Source organism: Beta vulgaris, chromosome 3 (genome assembly GCF_026745355.1).
Source record: "Beta vulgaris subsp. vulgaris cultivar EL10 chromosome 3, EL10.2, whole genome shotgun sequence".
Taxonomy (NCBI): Eukaryota; Viridiplantae; Streptophyta; class Magnoliopsida; order Caryophyllales; family Amaranthaceae; genus Beta; species Beta vulgaris.
The window spans coordinates 1,925,521-1,944,102 of NC_079204.1; the positions used below are offsets into that span (position 1 = coordinate 1,925,521).

Consider the following 18,582-nt stretch of genomic DNA (forward strand, 5'->3'; position numbering starts at 1 on the left):
AGATATATGAACCCCATGCACCCGTATTAGAGTAAGTCGTATCATTATTTACACATGATAATGTTGCTTAATGTCTTCACCCTTCCCTTCCTCTCTTAGGAAAACAATAGTAATAATAATAAAACTCTTATGTACTTATCCTTCTATCATATACAAAATATACATTCAAAGCCGATGGGGGTGAAAGTTTCTACGACAATAGTAGTAGTGAAACTTATTGATGATGGCTAGTTACATAGATTGTTTCACCAAGTAGTACTTGGTCTAGTGGTTTGATTTGTATTTCACAATCTTGAAATTGTGGGATCAAACCCTATTAGAGGCACTTTAGAGGTGGGGATTTCCTCTTACCATTCCCCCTACTCTCAAGGGAACTTGTCTGCAAACTCGGACCGGGTTAACCTGTGTGAGGTTCCAGTCCGATTAAGACGCATTCTTCTTACCTTTAAATAAAAGTTACATAGGTTGTTTCACTCGAATATAAAAAGATTATCGAGCATACCCAAACCCAATTGCTAGTTGAAGACCATTTCAAAAGGGCAATATCTATTGCTAGGAGAAGGGGGTGTTTCCTAAGTTCTTAGTTTTTTCAGTAATAACATCCCGCTTTAATCTATCAAGGGAAATGCGAGCATCAATTTGTACATGATAAAATACTCTTTGGGTTTGTATCATGACCTAAAATGGAACTTGATTATCTCCTTATGTTACAAAAAGAAAACTTAATGATGGTAGGCATTACAAACTAGTAAGTTTTATAAGTAATTACATATATGCATCTTACAACTCTATAAATTCAATGATTCAACAAATAATTCGAGCCAAGTCAAACTCGTCTTTTTATCAAGTTAGCTGAACCATCAGGATAGTTGCAGAACTCTGAAGTCTCAACTCCATGACGAGTGAGCGACGGGAGGTATAATTTGCCAGACTTGACATGCCTACAAAAGAGCTCCGCTCACAAAACGATGGCTCTGCACAGCTGCAGCAACTGGCCGCTTTCTGTAATCTGGATTCAGCATCGCCTGTAATTTGGAAAGCAGAACATTACTTGACAATTTTGTTGCACAACAAACACGTAGAAACAACTTAACAAAAGAAAATTCAACAAACATCAAGCAACGGTATATATTCCACAAAGAATGGATTAACTATTTACTATATATACAAGATTGGATTAGTTCAGAAAGTAGGTGTAGTTTTGGTGAATGTGAGTTTTGGTGAATGTGAGTTTTGGTGAATCCACTTGACATGGACCACGTACCAATTCCTCTTCGTTGTTAGGTGAATTCTCCCTTTAATCTTTTTCTTTGTTATTTTGGTGTCTAAGCCACAAAGAACAATGATATTCGATTTCAGGTTTTGGAGACCGCCACCACAAAGACTTTAAACTAAGCCAGTTTGCATTCAGATGCATGATGATGAAGCTTTCATTGTTGTTAATTCATATGGTTGAAACAGAAACAATAAACTCTTCTCTCAGTTACTCAATGTGGAGTACGGAGTCGAGCATTATTCCCATATGTGAGCAAACCAAAGGTGCAGCCACGCAAACCAACACTTTATATTAATGGTGCAATAACAAGACAGTTATGACTAAAAATAGGACTCCTATTGGACATGAGTACGTGTAATTTTCTGAAAGTTTTCCATGATTATGGCCTATTGAAATGTCAACGTGTCCATACCCATGTTGGAGTGTCAAGGATCCGACACGGGTACTTATGTGAAATGAAGAGTTTCAGTAACCAATGAGTTGCCACAGTTGCACTTGCACATTGAATTCAACTAGCATGATCATTTCTTAATTACTATTTTAAATTAAGGAGATGTGCCTTACCGAACCAAAAGCCCACACAAGCCAACCCTACCTAACTTAACAGACAAGACCCCTAGGGGAGAGGAGAAAGGGTAAAAAGTAAAGTGAGTGGGGTTTTATCCCACAATGAGATGCAAATCTATATATTGTAACTAGCATGATGATTTAAGTGACGTAAAATATCAACAATAAAGCAATAGAGATGAATGTCTAATTCAGTAGAGCAGCAATTTGAGTTAACAACACAAGATCATGAACTTAAATCGATCACCAGAAGCAGGAAGGACTATTATAACAGACTCCATGAAATTGCAGATAAAAGAATGAAGTGATCCCCAACCTGGAGAAGCTCCCAGCCAGCACCATCACCAATATCTAAGAATTTGACAGCCTCCAACAAGCGATCATCAGCCAAACAGTATCTGAAAAATGTTTCAGGGTGCAGGAATGAAGCATTGGTCAGACAAATTACCAACGTGATTCGTAAGAACCTGAACTGGCATATACATATGCAAATCCGTCATCAATCACAGTGTTTCCTCTGAGAAATTAAGCTAGAAAGTGAGTCTCCAATACAGCTATGTTCTGTTCGAAAGTTAAGGCAAAAAAAGTAGGACTGTTGTAAAGAATCGAATTATTAAAAGTAAAAGATCACATGGTCGTTGGATGGTTGCAGGTTAAGCATCTTTTATCATAAATGGGGCAAGGAGATCCATCATAGAATGCAAAATATGTCTAATAACGTGCTTATGGAGGAAAAAAGAAGATCATAAGTTCCCAGAACATACTCTCTGACTGCCTGAAGATCTAGCTGAAATGTGTTCTCCAAAAGCCTCTGCAAGTCAGGTGTAATTCAGTTTTTTTAGAGAGAAAAAGCGGATGTTGCAGGCTAGCAGTTCATGTAAAAAGAAGAATGTTATAATTTGAGCAGTAGCACTCACTCGTAAAGTAATACTATCCATGACGCCTGTTTCACAAAATGGAGTGAAAGCCAAGAATGCAAAAAGAAGACCTGCTTCATATCTGCATAAAGAGTTTAAAAGACAACATCCAAGTAACTATGCAGGCCATTAACTCAGACAGAGATAATCCAGTCAGAACATTATCCTAAAGATACAGATCATGTACAAGTCTCCTCACGAGGCTCTTGTTCTTACATGTCATCTGCAATCCCAAAGTTTCTTTTCTCAATGGGATTGAATGCACCAGCTGCAGTAGCTCGTCTCCAAAGTCCTTCTGACAAAGTTCCAGTTTCAGGGCCTTTCTCTAATGATGAGTAACTGAGAAAAGGCATTGAACTCAATCAACTTCCATTTATCATGAACTTACATTGACACACATACCCAAAAAGAAAGATAAAAACAACTTATAACACTTTGTTGGGGTCAAAGAAGGAGAGCCATATGCTTAAAATGATGATATTGGCTGAAGGTTCAATTTCAGAAATAAATAAATATGAAGGTTTAATGCAGAGACTTGTTCCTCTGAACTCCTATCATGCAAAAGTCAGAAAACAAATTCCAAGCTCCGCATACACAGAACAGCAAAACTAAAGTTGTAATTTGTAACACTGTAGCTACTTATGCTGTTAACCCCAGCTTAATTTGGACAATAAGTGAGTAATTGTTGGAACTATTCGACAGAGAAGACATTGGTAACAAACCTTATATCAACTGCAAAAGCAAGATCTCGGAGACTTGCAACCAAATAGGCAGCTTCTCTCTCTGATATTGTACTGCCAGTAATAGGACAGGAATTTTTAAGCAATAATGCAAAGGAAAAGAAGCCTTATTGACATAACAAGTACTCGTAAAATAGAGTGTAGTCAAATAGCATACTTGAGAACAACAGAAGCCGGTCCAAGACTTTGATGTAATCTGTCATGGTCATGCATGTAGACTAGGCCACTAAAAATTCCCTGGAGCATCTTGACAACAAAATTTCTTTTGCGTTTAAATGTTACCGCTTGTTCAAATGGATTCCAGGCTGACTCTGAGTCTAGAGTTTTTCTTTTAGTTAGTCTTTCACTGGCAATCTTTGCATAGTCTGCTGCACTGTATTTTCCATCATAGCGGAAAGCAAGCCACTACACAAGAAAGATATAAAATCAGTTGCAGAAAACAAAAGTGAAGTAGAGACAGGAAAGTTCAATGCAATATACCTGCTCACCAGTTTTTGTCTCAAAACCACCTATCAGTATCTGGAGATTTTGATATGTTTCTTTTGATCTGCTCTGAAAAAAAAAAATTATATAGAACTATCAGTTCACAAGAAATGTAGAGAAAGTGCTCTGAATAGAATGCATGTAGAACTATCAATTGACAGGATCTGTAAACAAGTGATGAGCCCAAAAGATCAAGAAGTCTGCATTGTACTACATGAAAAAACATTTTATCTTACCTGAAGATAAAGATGAGTGCTTAGCTCATTGGCTGCCATCATATCAGCCTCGACACCACCGGCTCTCTGTCCAGGATATACCTGAACAAATTTTGAAATGAGAATCAATACAAATGTCTTCTTTTGCTTATATAAGAATATTCAAAATGCACACAGCCTAGTCCATGAATGAGTTATGCTAGTCATATTAGTATGATGATGTTAAATTTGAAGAGTATGGTCCGGTGAACAAAATCCAAAGGCTTTTACACAGACCAAATCTTTGGCGAGTATATTAAGTCATTCAAAAGATAAATCTATATCTAAATGAATAATATGTTAGCTAACTCACAAAACACTAAAATGAGTGAACTAAGGGATAGTGGACACAAAATAGAAAATTTCACCTTTTTACTCTCTTGTTCACTGAGTACAGGTAAAATTGTCAATGTACTGAACACGAATGTTAGGTACCTAGCTGTTATGGCTCATATTCAAACATTGTTGCACTCATAGTGTGTTTTGGTAGAGTATTCTTTCTCACTACTACTGGACCGAAGCACTGAAGCACATGCGTGTGAAAACATCAGATGTGAAGAAGTATCTGGCCCCTATATGACACGGCCATGCCACATGAACAGATTATGAATAGTGCCTCTAGAAGTTTGACAAACTGTTGTTCCGCAGAATCACTTTTAGCGACTTGCTTTTGTCTCCTATGTTACAAATACCTCTGGAGACAGATTTTTAGATTAAAATCTGAAAAGAGCTTTGATCTGTCTTATACACTTTGTTCTTCACTAAACAATCATCCTTCTCATGACTGTTTGGTTTATTAGTTATTACTCCTGTCATTGAGGGGTTCTCCCACGTATATTTCTGGTGTCTTTCTATTGTTTGATTGTTCTCCTCAATTCGCTAGTGTGATTGGTTGCATAACTACTCAAAAAAGACGAGTATCCAAACACTAACAGTTATCAATTTATAATGTTTAATCTTTACAAACAAAGGTCCTAAAAGATAATAAGGCGGAAGAATACTTATAAGACAAGGAGGTGAAAAAAGATGAAATAACCTTAAAAAGAACAGAAGTGCCTTTATAAGAACCTTGAGTAATTCTCCCTTCATATAACCTGCAAAGAACTGCCATAAACAATTTCACTCCCTCAAACTATAAGAGTAAACTATTAATTAACCAACTCCGAATTCAGCAACTCCCAAGTAGCAGAAAGCAAACAGTTTGTATGTAATACAAGGATCAACCATGGCAATGTCTTACCTGATATTAACGCCGCCTTCGCCAACATCTTGAGTTCTCAATTTCCCCATATCTTCTGATAAATACCCATAATCCACACCACTTTCAAACCCAGAATAGCTGAAATAACACAGTTATAGCTTATCTTTCAATTTGTGACTGAAAATCAAAAACATCGAAATCGACGAATCATGCTAATTGAAATTGATACAACTAACGGTGAGCATAAGCATTATTATTACTAACAAGTAACATAAAAGTACAAAAATGGCGAAATTTTATGGAAGAGAGAGAAACCTGGTAACATTAAAAAATCCATAGCTACCAAGAAAAGGACCAACTTCAAAAGCATCAGGATTAGTAATCAAATTCAAGCTCGCTTTCCATTTGCAATTACTTCGCCCTAATTTAATTGATGAAATTGGGATTATTCCATTTCTTCTTCCCGATTTCAAATTTCCCAACCCTAACCCTAACCCTAATCCTAATTTAACTGCTATCAACATTCTTCTTCTTCAACTTCGTCGATTCCTTTTTTTTTTTTGGCTTTTTGAAGTTCGCACCATTAATTTCTCTCTCTTCTTTACCAGATAAGGTTTGAACGGCTATATTTTAATTTCAAAAAGTACTATAAAATCTCAACGGTCAAAAAGTGAGAAACAAAAAAAAGAAGAAAATGACAAAGAATGAAAGCTTATTATTATTAATGGCGAAAAAAGTAGGAAATGCAGTGAAAAAAATGGCGGGAGAAGAGAAGAAGAAGAAGTGGAGCTGGTATACTCCATTAATGGCGGCAGCTTCTGACGCTATTTCTCGACGTATTTCTTCCGTCGATTTTGTCCTTGATCTTCGTGATGCTCGTGTATGTAATGTTGTGTAAATTATTTTGCTTATTTTTACTCTATGAACGTAACATGTTCGATGAAATGTCAAAGTGATAATACTCTTTTATTGGAATTACAAATTTATGTAGATACCATTATCATCAGAATGTGAGTTGCTTAAGAGATTATCTTCCTCTTCTTCTTCTCGTCGCATTGTAGTATTGAACAAGGTTGATCTTGCAAGCCGATCCTATGTCAAGGTGATTTATCTTCTCGTCGTGTAATAAACACTGTAGCGTTTATAGTATATATTAACTCGTATTTTTCGTATGTTTTGCTCTTATACTTGTGTTTTCAGGATTGGTTGCGGTATTTTGAACGAGAAAATTTTCCAGCATTTGGCGTGAATTCACATAATAAAGACAATATTCAAGAGGTGACTCAACTATTGTCTTCGTATTTTTTTGTTGTGCCTATTTGGAAAACAATTCAAAATAAGAATAATATCTTGAAATGGAGAGACAGGAGGTAATTTTGATCCTCTTTTCATTGCAAATTCAGATAATCCTACTGCTTATTTGGATCTGTTCCATTTACTGGCACAAATTTTAGTAGATGGAATAGAAATGTTAGGCGTGCACTTATTGCTAAGAATAAGGAAGGTTTTATCAATGGATTAAATTCCTATGCCTGCAAATACGGATAAAGATTATCTACGTTGGACTAGAGCTGATTACATGGTGATGAGTTGGATTCTTAGCTCTAAGAGTCCAACCTTAGCAGATGATTTTGCTTATATATCAAATGCAACTGAACCATTATCGCAAAGAAAGTTTGATTCAGATGGAGAAGAAGAGGCAAAAATTAGAACAAAAATATCATTTGATTCGTCGATCCTAGGAAACATTATGAAGCATGTACTTGGATGTTATAGGGGAAATATTAGAAGTTCTTCTGATGCATACTTACCTTCCTGTTAATTAAGCATGTATGTCTGTAATCAGGACAACCCATTTGGTAATTGGTAGGCAGTATAGTTGACAGTAATAGTACTGAGTTTATGTAAGGATCAATAATGTATGATTTGCAAGAAACGTCTCATGCTAAGATTGCCAACATTTAGGTTAGTAAGTACCCAATATCATATTTATGCTGTATACATTGGCATACAAGTAACCCTGAAAAATTACATCAAAACTCATGGCTGTTAAGGACAAATTTTTTGCTTAAGATCATGCTGAGCTTCTCTTCTATTGATAAATTTATTGGTCTGTTTGTTTGCCTTTTGCTAAGAGTACATAAAGAATCCAAAACCTGTTTACTTACAGTGTAACTTGTGAATGTTGTAAATCAGTTTCTAAACTTCTTGCAAGGCCAAGTCAGAGCTTTGAGGAAATCAGAGCCGGAAAGGCATACGATTACGATGATGCTGGTCGGAATTCCTAATGTTGGGAAGTCAGCACTTGCAAATTCTTTGCATCAAATTGGCCGTATTAGTGCAGCAGGTATAGACAGCCTCAGCCATGTAAAGTCCTTTTTTGTGAAGCAGAGGGTGTGTAAGAGAAATACCTAGTTCATAACCTTATAATCTGTGTATCTTCTTATGTCACATTATTGTTTTCTAGGTAAAGCTAGGTTAAACAATGTAGTAATATGATCTAATTGTTTCTGATGCTTTTGACATTCTTCTCCTTGCAACAGAGAAAGGAAAGCTAAAGCATGCAGTAGTGAGCCCATTACCTGGAGAGACGAAAGGAATATGCAGCTTGAAGGTTGTTGAACACTCGGATGGCTTCATGTTTTGCTTCTTCTGTAATCATGCTGAACTAATAATTCGCATTCCAGGTAGCAAGCCATCCTAACATTTATGTCTTAGATACCCCGGGAATTCTACCCCCACAGATAATTGATGCTGATGTCTGCGCCAAGTTAGCTTTAACTGGTAAGATATCATCTACTGTATTGGAACAATTCCATGTTAGCAATTCGAATCAGACTCTTAATGCCAAAAACATTTATCTGCTTTGTAATATAGTTAATGTATGGTTCGAATTCACACAAAAAAATGTGCTTTTGCCAAATTATAAACTGTACAGTCTCTAGGAAAGGTAATGCAATGGAATTCGATTTATTCTTAGCTGTTTCTTTCTTGCTAACGTTTGGATTCAACAGCAGAGGCGATCAATTAGTAGATTTTTGCATTTTATATTTCAGGAGCTTTTAACGACAGTTTAGCAGGAGAGAAAGCACTAGCAGAATTTTTGCTTGCGGTCTTGAATTTGAGCTACGAGTATCAGAAATGGGAGAAACTATCTACTGATGCACCTCCACCTTCAAGAACAGATGATAATGTGGCACTACATCATGGTAGCTTCGAAAACAGGAATTCGAAAGGAGTCTCCACTGATCATACTAAGGTGACTTCAACACTTAGTTAGTTGGGCAAATCTTAGGTCTTCTCAATTGCATTGTTATGTTAAGCTAGTAGGCTTCAAAACGTAGGAGCATGATGCACTTCATACTTTGAGCTACATGTTCTAATCATTACACCTGCATGTTGAAAGAAATATGTGCATGTAATGAAAATAAACATGTAAGATCTAATCCCTTTTCATCTCCGAATATAACTTCTGTTCATATATGCACAGGATTGTGTAGTACTCTCTGTTCGCAAAAGTCTATTCGAAGTTGCATCATCCTTTAGAGGTAATTTACAAGACGAAGACGAATTGTTGAGGCTTATACAAGCAGAGTTCGTAGTTTTGAGAGAGGCTTTCAATCTTCCAACAAAACCAGAAGAGGAGACTGATCACAAAGTTGCTGTAAAACTACTGAATCTTTTTCGAACCGGGAGACTTGGGCATCATACATTAGACTCCATACCTATAAACCTTGAAAATGACCTACCATAGTTTGGTGAAAACCATGGCTTTATATGCAGAAGATTAGAAAGAACTGTGACCAGAGTTTGGTCTGCCTTGGGTTTATTATATCGTTTAGACAACAAATCATTTTCTTATTCCCTCCGTCCCATAATATAGTGTTTACTTCTCATTTTTCACGAGAATTAAAGAAAATGGAAGGAGTAAGTGTGCTTTCTTGGTACCTATGTCTTGGAACTGACTCTTTACTTTCCTTTAAATTAAAAAAAAAAAAAGTAAATGTCCATTCGAATGGTGTAAAACAATATTGCAATCCCAACGAGCAAGTAAATGAGCAACAACATTCTACGCTCTTTTAACATGAGAAATAGAAAAAGAATCAAAACATTGCGCAACATTATTAATGTCATAAAAAATATGAAAAATAGGAGCCAACCAGCCAGCGCTATCTTCTTCTTATGAACTGCGTCCACAACTCCCAACGCGTTGCCTTCAAGAATAATGCTGGTGAATCCAAGTCTGTGCGCCAGACCCACACTAAAACGCACATCCATAGCCTCTAACGTCGCAACATCCCAGCACACCACATCACGCCTCACACCTGCAGCTAGCAGCGAACCATGTACGTTGCTGACAACAGCTCCCATACCCACCTCACCATTGTCACTTCACTGCATAGCCACAATAATCGTTCCAAGTTTCGAACCAAACCACTAGCTAGCTCCACAGGATTTGGGTTCTCAGATTCAAAAATCATCTTGTTGCGACAAAACCATACCGCCCAGGTTAGACACCCAAACAAACTCAACTAGTGGGCTACCTACTCAAAACGGTCCTCAAAGGATGATGATGGAACATCCGAGATAAGAGCCGAGAAATTACCACTTAAAAAGGAATGGGGGTAGTTCATAAACGTTTACATTGTTGGGTTCAAGTGTAAGGTTAGAGACTGTTCAAGCTTCTTGCTCATTTCCTAATACACTTATAAACTTGTAAACAAACAAGAGGCTACATCTGAATCAAGTTCAATCTCGACCGAAGTTTCCTTACCAATATTTCACAATTTTAACTAATGTTTGATATTATCATCATTTTTAAATAGGTCAACAGTAAACAGAGATATTAGCCTGCTATTTTGAGATAGAGGCAGTAACATAACTATTAGTCACTTTGACTGCTCAAGTTCTCCACATCGATCTTCGAGGATAATCGGTTTTATTATACCTTGGGTTTGCATATTCAGTTTTCTGGGATTTCTCTGTTTACGCAAGAATTGGACTATGCAGACACAGCCAAAATTTAACAATATAAAGAGTAGCCACAATAGGTGTTGTGAACCAAAACGAGGTCTACTCTTCAAAGGTAACAATACGTTGAGACTGTCTCTAAACATACAACTTATGACTGTAGATATATAACTTCCCGAGTTCCGACACTCCAGTCGGATCTTCATAATTCATCAATAGAGTACCTCCAATTCAAAACAGACCATCTTTCTAAAGCATTACCTCCTGTGTGCAATATCATATAAATAGGGAGAGAGATTCCGTCCATGCATTCATTTTACACTGCAGAAATGTTCATATCACATTGAATCATTGTATGAAAGACGGCCAACAGAAACAAGACCATCTCATTTGTAACTCACGTGCCAACTCCAGTTGGTCACTAAGCCTAAAAAGCCGCCTTACAAGGTCTTCAAACTCGCATCAACAGGTGCACTATCTGTACTAATTTCCCAGGTATTATTGTGAGAATATTGGTACAAAACAAGGTGAATTTCCCAATCCCTCAGAACGGTCTTAAAAGAGTGACGCCAACATACTCATAACCACAATATACTTGCTGCTAATTTACCACCAGGGTCGGATCGGCACTAAACCAGGAGCGTGCGATGTGCCCGTCCTCATTCAGTAAAACTAACCTGCTCTACCAAACTTCTAGTATTAGCTTAAAGCCCAAAAATTCCACGACAAGATGCCGATTCGGCAAGTTCCCTCTTAAACACTGAACACTCCCATTTACTTAAACCTGTAGGGGCCAAAAGAAACCCACAGCCCAGAAGTCTGGAACCACCAGGGCTCATTCAACTGCCTAGCCCAGTCTTCTTTTCTGACAGACTAAGAATGCCAAGCCAACACTATAATATAGCATCAGAAGCTCTTCAAAGGCAACAATCACTTGAACATAAAATTATTGAGCCTTTGAAAGATTTAGGAGGTAAAATGGGATAGAGCACCCAATAGCTCGTTTAGACTGACGTGAGAGATGATTGCCAAAAATCCCCACGGCGTCATATTTTCACAACCAAATTACCTAATTCTAAACTATATCAAGATATATTCATGGAATCACAGTTATCTCATAAAACTCTGACAGAAGGGTGCATGTGGATCTGAAGAGGTAATTTGCTAAGCACAATAAAGAACTTATTGATACAAATTCAAAAATGACTGGAACCCTTTCATGCTTGCCATCACCAGAGCTTTGGGTGTATGAAAGCTTTGTCTGCCAACAGCCTGGATCACAAACCTGAAAAGGATTTGTCGTAAGCGAACAGATTCTTCGTGCCTCACTAACAAGAAGCATCTATAAACCTAGCTTCTTATCAGGCAATGGACTACATTATAGAAGTCTTGTCAATATATAACATACATAGCTAATACAGAGTTCACCTTTCGCTATCATATTGGATACTATAGAATATGACACAAGAAATTAGAATCTACGTAGCCTTGATCACCCAATTCAGAACTCAAATGAGAATCAGGAATATGAGCTGTACATTTACCTCGAAACGATATGAAGACTTACATACAGTTGGCCAGCTGAAGATCAAACACTTTCTGTCTCTGCTGTGAGAAGACCCATTTGATCAGTTAGATGATTCATATAGTGCAACTTCTCCCAACCATTGTCTTTTTCTATTCCAAGCTCTCTGGCAATGCTGGCCTCCGGTGTACTTGAATCGACCTCTTCTCTAATATCAGGCAATGGGCTCATGGGAAAAAACTGCTCCCAGAACACATCATTACTCCCAGGAAGTAGAACATCCAAATCAGTAGCAGGAGAAAATGCCTCTGCATCTATTGGTAATGTCCCGTTTTGAACTGTTGACATTGAATCCATAAAACCAACATCAGGATTCTGGATCTCGGAGAAAGTCAAATCAGGGAATTTAAGACCGCTCTCAGGAATAAGCACTTGGTTGAAGTCTGGCATCATTGCATCTTCTTGAGACATGTTCAAATTAGCTCCTTGAATATGAACTTCCTCAGATGTGTCACTCACGGGACAAGATGAATGCATCTCTGAATTTACAACATTAGTACTTGAAAACCCTGTTTCTTCAGGAAAGATGGTCTGTTTAGAACATTGTGCTACTTCAGAGAGAATCACTCCTGAGGTTCGAGTAGAGGAGCTGCCACAGTCTACATCAGAAGTGGAGGGTACATGATCAAGCAAAAAAGTATTAGGATCCTTGTGCGACTGATCAAGCAGAGGACCGCTTAACTTCATAATCTCTCTGAGCATGGACTTTGCAGCTTCATTTATCAACGGCTGATATTTGACAATCTGACCATCAGAGAAGGCACTATGTGTACTTTCCATACTAGCATTTTCTTCATCATGGTTAGGAAGTCTCCGCTTTTTACTGCCTCCAGTGACGTGTCTATTGCCATCATTTTTCTGCTGTACTAGTTGGGCCAAGAAGCCTGGCCTCTGCATAGCTTTGGCGAGGAAGGACATCATTTGTTGCTGTCTCTGCTCCATGCCTTGAACGCGCTCCCCAACACTCTGCAACTGATTATCTGTTGTTTGCTGTTGTTGCCTTAACCTAACAAGTTCTTGCATAAGAACATTCTTGTCCCTTTTAAGCCTTTCAACTTCTTCTTCGATCCCAAACTTACCTACCTCAACACATGCTTTACCTGAAGTACTCTGTGTCGAAGACTGCTGCGAATGAGGATGAGCATTAACCGGCTTGCGCCTGTTAATCCCCTTCAACAAATGTTTCTGACCTCTTACAAACCCCTCATTAGCGAACTCCCAGCGGTCTGGATCAACTTTCCTAAAACCCTGGTTTAGGAGAGCAGAACGAAATGATATCAAATGAAAAGGATTAAAATCCACATAGTATATTAATTCTGCGATACACTGGGTATAATATAATCAAGCAAAAACTGAAGGAAAAAAGAATGGTGAATTGCATAAATATTAAATAAAAAGAGATGTCTGTAGTTCAGTCTTTCTGAAATAGTGCCTCCACTAGTGCCCGAACTCTTCCCTTCAAACTCACTGCAATTCTGGCTACTTTTAGTTTAGACATTGATCTCATACCATACCTTCAGGCATTCTTATAAATAAAAGAACAAGAGATTCACAACAGAAGAATACGGAAACTAGATCTTTAGAATCCCCTGGTTTCCTTCTCTACAGGTAAGCTTCAGGTGATCAATTTATGGAAATTGTATTCGTATCCTCTGCTTTCCTTCTCTATGGATTCTAGTGTTTGGGTCTTGATTTCAGGATATTGCATTTTGTACTTTCTTTTCACACATACCTCATGTAGCTGGTAAGGTTACTTCAATAATTACACGCATTTACACATATTGTCCACTACTCGATTAGACTTCAGCCATTCAACCCTCTGACATGGTCTTGAAATAAACAGCACAATTTCTACCCTCTGACATGGTCTTGAAATAAACAGCACAATTTCTAATGTCCAAAATATCAATTAGGTTTATATTGGGCTGGCAATAACGGATAAACTGCAGATCCACTTCATTGTAATGGAAATCTATAAGATGTTAAAATTCAGCAACTCTCTCTCTCCTAGCTTCTAGATGGGGCTTAGTCAAAATAAAACAACTCTAGCTCACACTCATATCTTCCTCTTGACTTACAGTGAAGTAAATTGTCAAAATGAGTGAGCTCCATATTAAATGCAAAGATAAAGGCTACACCATGCTAGTTATAGGCATAGCTCTCAAAAGTTGAAAAGCTTGCTCGATGCTACATTTTGCATTTTGCTGCTAAGGTATGCCTCGTGAGTTCTATAGTGCATCAAGAAAAGCTCTTGTGAGCAAATATTTGTATGAGAAATGAGTGGAATGTTAGTAAGTTTGTAAAACCAAAATTCCAAGTGTTATATTATGTTTTAGTTTATGAGTGATAAAGAGCATTAGTCTTCCATATACAAAAATTTTGTTTAATCTTTCCACAAATATACCCCAAAATATCTTACATAAGAAGGCCAAGAAAAATGATGTGGTAATTTATTAACCAGCCTCCCCTCTGTGCTGCTTTCCACTGGTTTCCTTTTGGTCTATGTTTTCTACTTCCATGCTCTTTCTTTGGCCTTCTAAAAACTCTGTCTAGTTGTTATCTTAGGTTGTATCTTTTCTTAGCCTGCCTAAGAACTTGAATGATATACGTCGTTCCTTAATTTACTTATTTATAACATTAAATAAATTTCAGTCCGGCTACCTTTTCCTAGCCTGCCAGCTTAAATGGAATTGAAATTTATGTATTGTGAGTAATTTCACTGTCCTGTATTTACTAGTCCCTTGTTCTAAGTGAAGGACTTTATTTGTGAAAGTAGTTGTCATTATCTCACCTATTCTTCTACAGGTGAAACCCAGCCTGGTTCACTTGCATAGCTATATCTGCTACTCATCCTTTGCCATGACAAAAGCCTAGATGTTAAATATTTTACTAAATTGTTGCGAAAAAGTTTCAGAACTCAAGCAACCAGGAGTTTTTGAAGAAAAGACAAGCAGATCGCCTTTTATATCACCATAGAACCAGGCCACCAGTATGTTATACACAGAAAGACATCCAAGATCTACAACTGCTGCAATTCTTACAAAGCACAGATACTGAGAACAATTATAAGCAACCAATGAATCAATAAATGCATGATGCATTATACATCCATATATAAAATGATGTAATAATATTACTTTTGCATTAGAACCTGGTATCATTGTATCAAAATAAAAAGCTGTGAAATGGTAATTTACAAATAATAGTAGTTTTTGAAATAATTTGATAATTTTGTGAAAAGCTACCTTCTACATTCCACTCTATACAAGCAACTGCCTTGTAACACAACTATGTCCAATTAACACTGCCTTTTGACCGTTCTAATGAGTTACAAGTTAAGGATGGCCCACAAAACCCTCCCTTCTTCTCTTTACATTCACGCTCACAGGTTTCGTTTATTGGGTGATCTTTAATGTCTGAAATCTGAAACTTCCAGAAGCCGTTAAATAGTAATTCTAGTTGGACAACTTTCGTACAAGGTAGCTGCTTGTAGACACATATAATATAATATATAGTCTACATGTTTAAGAAAACATAATATAGTTTATAGACATCCACAAAGTCGACACAACGCTTTTTTTTTCATGCCAAGTGTCTCTATAGTCTACATGTTTAAAAAAACAGAATATAGGGTAATGTATGGAGAATATTTGATATTCTTAACCATATATAATCTTCCATAATTTTGTATGTAATCATTATAAAAGTATAAATAGGATTATAGGAATGTTAAGATAACAGGGAAAGTAGTTATATTTCTAATGGCATGCAATATTTACATAATTTATCATTTCAATCAATTTTTGATTTAATTAATTACTTTTTACATTTATTTAATTCAAAAATATATAAAACTATTCTATCTTTTTCAAAAAATATCATTTATATTTATATATCTAACCTGCAGACCACAAGTCTAGTGAGATAAATATTTGTAAAAAGTGGTATATATAAGGTAGCTCCCACAATTTTTCCTAAGATTAATGAGAAATGTAACTTTTAAAACACAATTCAACAAAATAATGCCGTAGATAGTGATCTAGTAAGTGAACTGAGTTTAAAGTAGCCAATTGTTGTAGTATAAATGCAGCAACATCAACCCTTATGAAGCAGGCTGTTCCTAGAAGTGGACTCTCAAGTGTCATGAATCAAAATTGTGAAGCAAGAATTACAAGCAAGCACAAAGATGAAAACAGTACTTTATAAGAAAAGAGCACTGAAATAATAGAACATCCGTGTAATTGGCACTTACAGACTGAAATGACTTCAGACTCAAAATGAAACTGAAGGCAACGAAAGACATACCAAGTCTCGATACATATAAGGCGGCATAAGTAGCCATCAAGAAAGTCTACAAGTATATGCAAAAGTGACACCATCCACACCACAAATAAGTCTTTACACAGACTTCATGAACCATTGAAGATTCTCAATAAAAACTGATAAGCAATGCCACAGGCCTACAGCGCCCACTGCAAGTCATAGATAGTCCTAAACCCTAACTCAGGGACTTACTATTTCAGAATAAATCCGTGGTAAGCAACCATTGATGACTGTCCTTAACCCATACATCATGCAAAACTCCTAATTGTGACTAAATACACGATACGCCCCAACCCACAGGCCCGTAGCGATTCCACTTCACTAGCCACTATAAGCCACAGGTGGTCTTCAATCCAAACCCAGTGACAAAGATCCACAATAAAGTAGTTCCATCATCATTTCAATTGCTTGTTCGGCACTCCTTACTGTAAAGGCATATCACTTGGCAACCATCTAGACAACCTCAAGGAACAAATCCGAATACTATTCAAAACGTTCTCCTACATTCAAAATCATTCAAACCTTCCCCTAACAATCTAATTATTCGCCAAAAATACGATCATACAACCGAATTCGACCTAAATTCAGAAGCAAATCTACCTCTAATCCATTCAATTATCCAATAAAGTTAAAATTCATTCCTTAAATCAATTTTAATCTAATCTTTCGCACAATTCAATCACAATCAAATACAAACTGAACCACAAACTCAAATCACAAAAGTAGTAACAAGAAACAGAGAAAAAATAACTTACATAAGTATTAAGCTGACGAACAAAACTAGCAAAGTTCTTATGCTTGAAAAACTTAGGCAAAAGTTCCTTAGAAAACTCAGGAACATTCCAAACAACAAAACTTTTGTTGTTAGAACTCCATGAAACCACAGAATCAGTGGAAATATCATCAACCATATCATATGTTTTACTCAGAAATGGCGCCGGCGAATTTACACCATTATTATTACTACTTTCCGACGCCATAGTTGTCGTTGATGAAGATTCTCCGATCATCGAATTCGATGAATTTTATATACAATTCGAGGAATTTAAAAGGAAGAAGAAGATCGATTTTTGTGAGAAATAATAAGGGTTTAAGAAGAAATAGTTTAATTTTTCTGGAAATGAGAATTTGAAGAGTTGAAGAAGAAATTATTTCACATAAAAGTGATTAATAAAGAGGAGAGAGAATTTGTAAGAAATGAAAAACTGGCAGTAGGCGGTTTCAAATTCGCCACCAATGAGAAATTGAGAATGCATATCACACACCACACCGCCTCTTTATCAATCTTCCTTTTTTTTTGTTTTTTTTTATCTTATATGTTGTTTTTTTTAGAATATTTGGCTAATAAAAATATAAGAAAGTTGTATTTTCGAAAATATCTTGTAGGATATTTCATACATGAGATTAATTTAGTTATTTCAGTTTTATCGTAGTTTGGTCGATAAAAAATATAAGAAGTTGCATTTTTAGAAATATCTTATACGACCTATGTTTTTATTAAGTTGCAACATTCACCTTTTTGCACAAACTTTAAAAAATGAGAAAAGAGAGTATAATTGACCCACTTGCCCCTGTTACTAGTAGTGTAATTAAATGGGGAGAGTAGGGGAAAGAAGGGTAATATAGTCAAATTATCCCAAAAGCTTTCCTAAAAAGGGAAATGTTGCAATTAATGAAAAACACATAAAAGTAGAAATTGTTACAACTAAATAAAAACAGAGGTAGTATATGATATTGTATCTCATAAAATGGGGTAACTTGATTAATATGGTGCATACGGAAGTATCAGATTTGGTAATTTTATTTTTTGAGAATTTTTAATGAAACGATCAAACGGAAGTAGTTATTAGGAAGTAATACTTCACCGATAATAATACGTAAATGAAACGTTGTATGTTGAAAAAGTTCTCGACTAAATTATCCATAACTATTAGTTTGTGTTCATCAAGCTAACATTTTTATTCATATGTGTATAGAGTTTACTACCACAAAGAAGGTACCGTTTGATTTCATTAAAAAAACCTATGGGCTTTATCAATTGACCCAATATCTCAAATAATTTGTTTACGCCATTAAATTACTTTAAAAAAAGATTGATTTTAATGTCAAATGCATATTAGTCAATATAAACTCAACTCTACGGTCTAAAAATTTTTACATTGTCCTGTTCAAACTTGATAATAATTCATTTTTATTTTCTCTATTTCCCAAGTCAACTTAAAAGTCTCACAACTTAAACGTAAACTTATTATATTTTCAATACTG

At 36.3% G+C, this 18,582-nt stretch overlaps 3 protein-coding genes across 9 annotated transcripts; 1 reads left to right on the top strand and 2 right to left on the bottom strand.

Moving 5' to 3' along the window:
• Window positions 1-665: 665 nt before the first annotated feature.
• Window positions 666-8,205, bottom strand: LOC104887995 (uncharacterized). 4 transcript variants are annotated; one of them, XM_048640772.2, is made up of 12 exons: window positions 8,021-8,205; window positions 5,478-5,576; window positions 5,274-5,331; window positions 4,220-4,300; window positions 3,981-4,052; window positions 3,658-3,905; window positions 3,483-3,554; window positions 2,977-3,099; window positions 2,761-2,842; window positions 2,608-2,654; window positions 2,160-2,241; window positions 666-1,025 (listed from the first exon to the last, which is right to left on the bottom strand). In XM_048640772.2, the coding sequence occupies exons 1-12, from the start codon at window positions 8,098-8,100 to the stop codon at window positions 942-944; spliced, it is 1,128 nt and encodes a 375-aa protein (XP_048496729.1). In that variant the 5' UTR covers window positions 8,101-8,205; the 3' UTR covers window positions 666-941. The 4 variants fall into 4 exon arrangements, with proteins under 4 accessions (XP_048496729.1, XP_010671097.3, XP_010671099.2 ...); XM_010672795.4 differs by lacking the exon at window positions 8,021-8,205 and adding an exon at window positions 5,754-5,962; XM_010672797.4 differs by lacking the exon at window positions 8,021-8,205 and adding an exon at window positions 5,754-5,797 and having other exon boundaries at window positions 5,274-5,341.
• On the top strand, window positions 6,133-9,485 carry LOC104887996 (DAR GTPase 2, mitochondrial). 2 transcript variants are annotated; one of them, XM_010672798.4, is made up of 8 exons: window positions 6,133-6,318; window positions 6,430-6,540; window positions 6,639-6,716; window positions 7,635-7,785; window positions 7,982-8,052; window positions 8,126-8,222; window positions 8,495-8,697; window positions 8,929-9,484. In XM_010672798.4, exons 1-8 carry the CDS (start codon window positions 6,133-6,135, stop codon window positions 9,190-9,192), a joined length of 1,161 nt encoding a protein of 386 aa, XP_010671100.2. In that variant the 3' UTR covers window positions 9,193-9,484. The 2 variants fall into 2 exon arrangements, with proteins under 2 accessions (XP_010671100.2, XP_048496732.1); XM_048640775.2 differs by lacking the exon at window positions 6,639-6,716 and having other exon boundaries at window positions 8,929-9,485.
• A 975-nt stretch (window positions 9,486-10,460) lies between these two features.
• LOC104887997 (heat stress transcription factor A-1e) lies at window positions 10,461-17,605 on the bottom strand. Of its 3 annotated transcripts, none has more exons than XM_010672801.4 (3): window positions 17,073-17,605; window positions 11,977-13,242; window positions 10,461-11,694 (listed from the first exon to the last, which is right to left on the bottom strand). In XM_010672801.4, the coding sequence occupies exons 1-2, from the start codon at window positions 17,325-17,327 to the stop codon at window positions 11,998-12,000; spliced, it is 1,500 nt and encodes a 499-aa protein (XP_010671103.2). In that variant the 5' UTR covers window positions 17,328-17,605; the 3' UTR covers window positions 10,461-11,694; window positions 11,977-11,997. The 3 variants fall into 3 exon arrangements, with proteins under 3 accessions (XP_010671103.2, XP_010671102.2, XP_010671101.2); XM_010672800.4 differs by having other exon boundaries at window positions 11,954-13,242; window positions 17,073-17,604; XM_010672799.4 differs by having other exon boundaries at window positions 11,344-13,242; window positions 17,073-17,604.
• Between the last annotated feature and the right edge of the window lie 977 nt (window positions 17,606-18,582).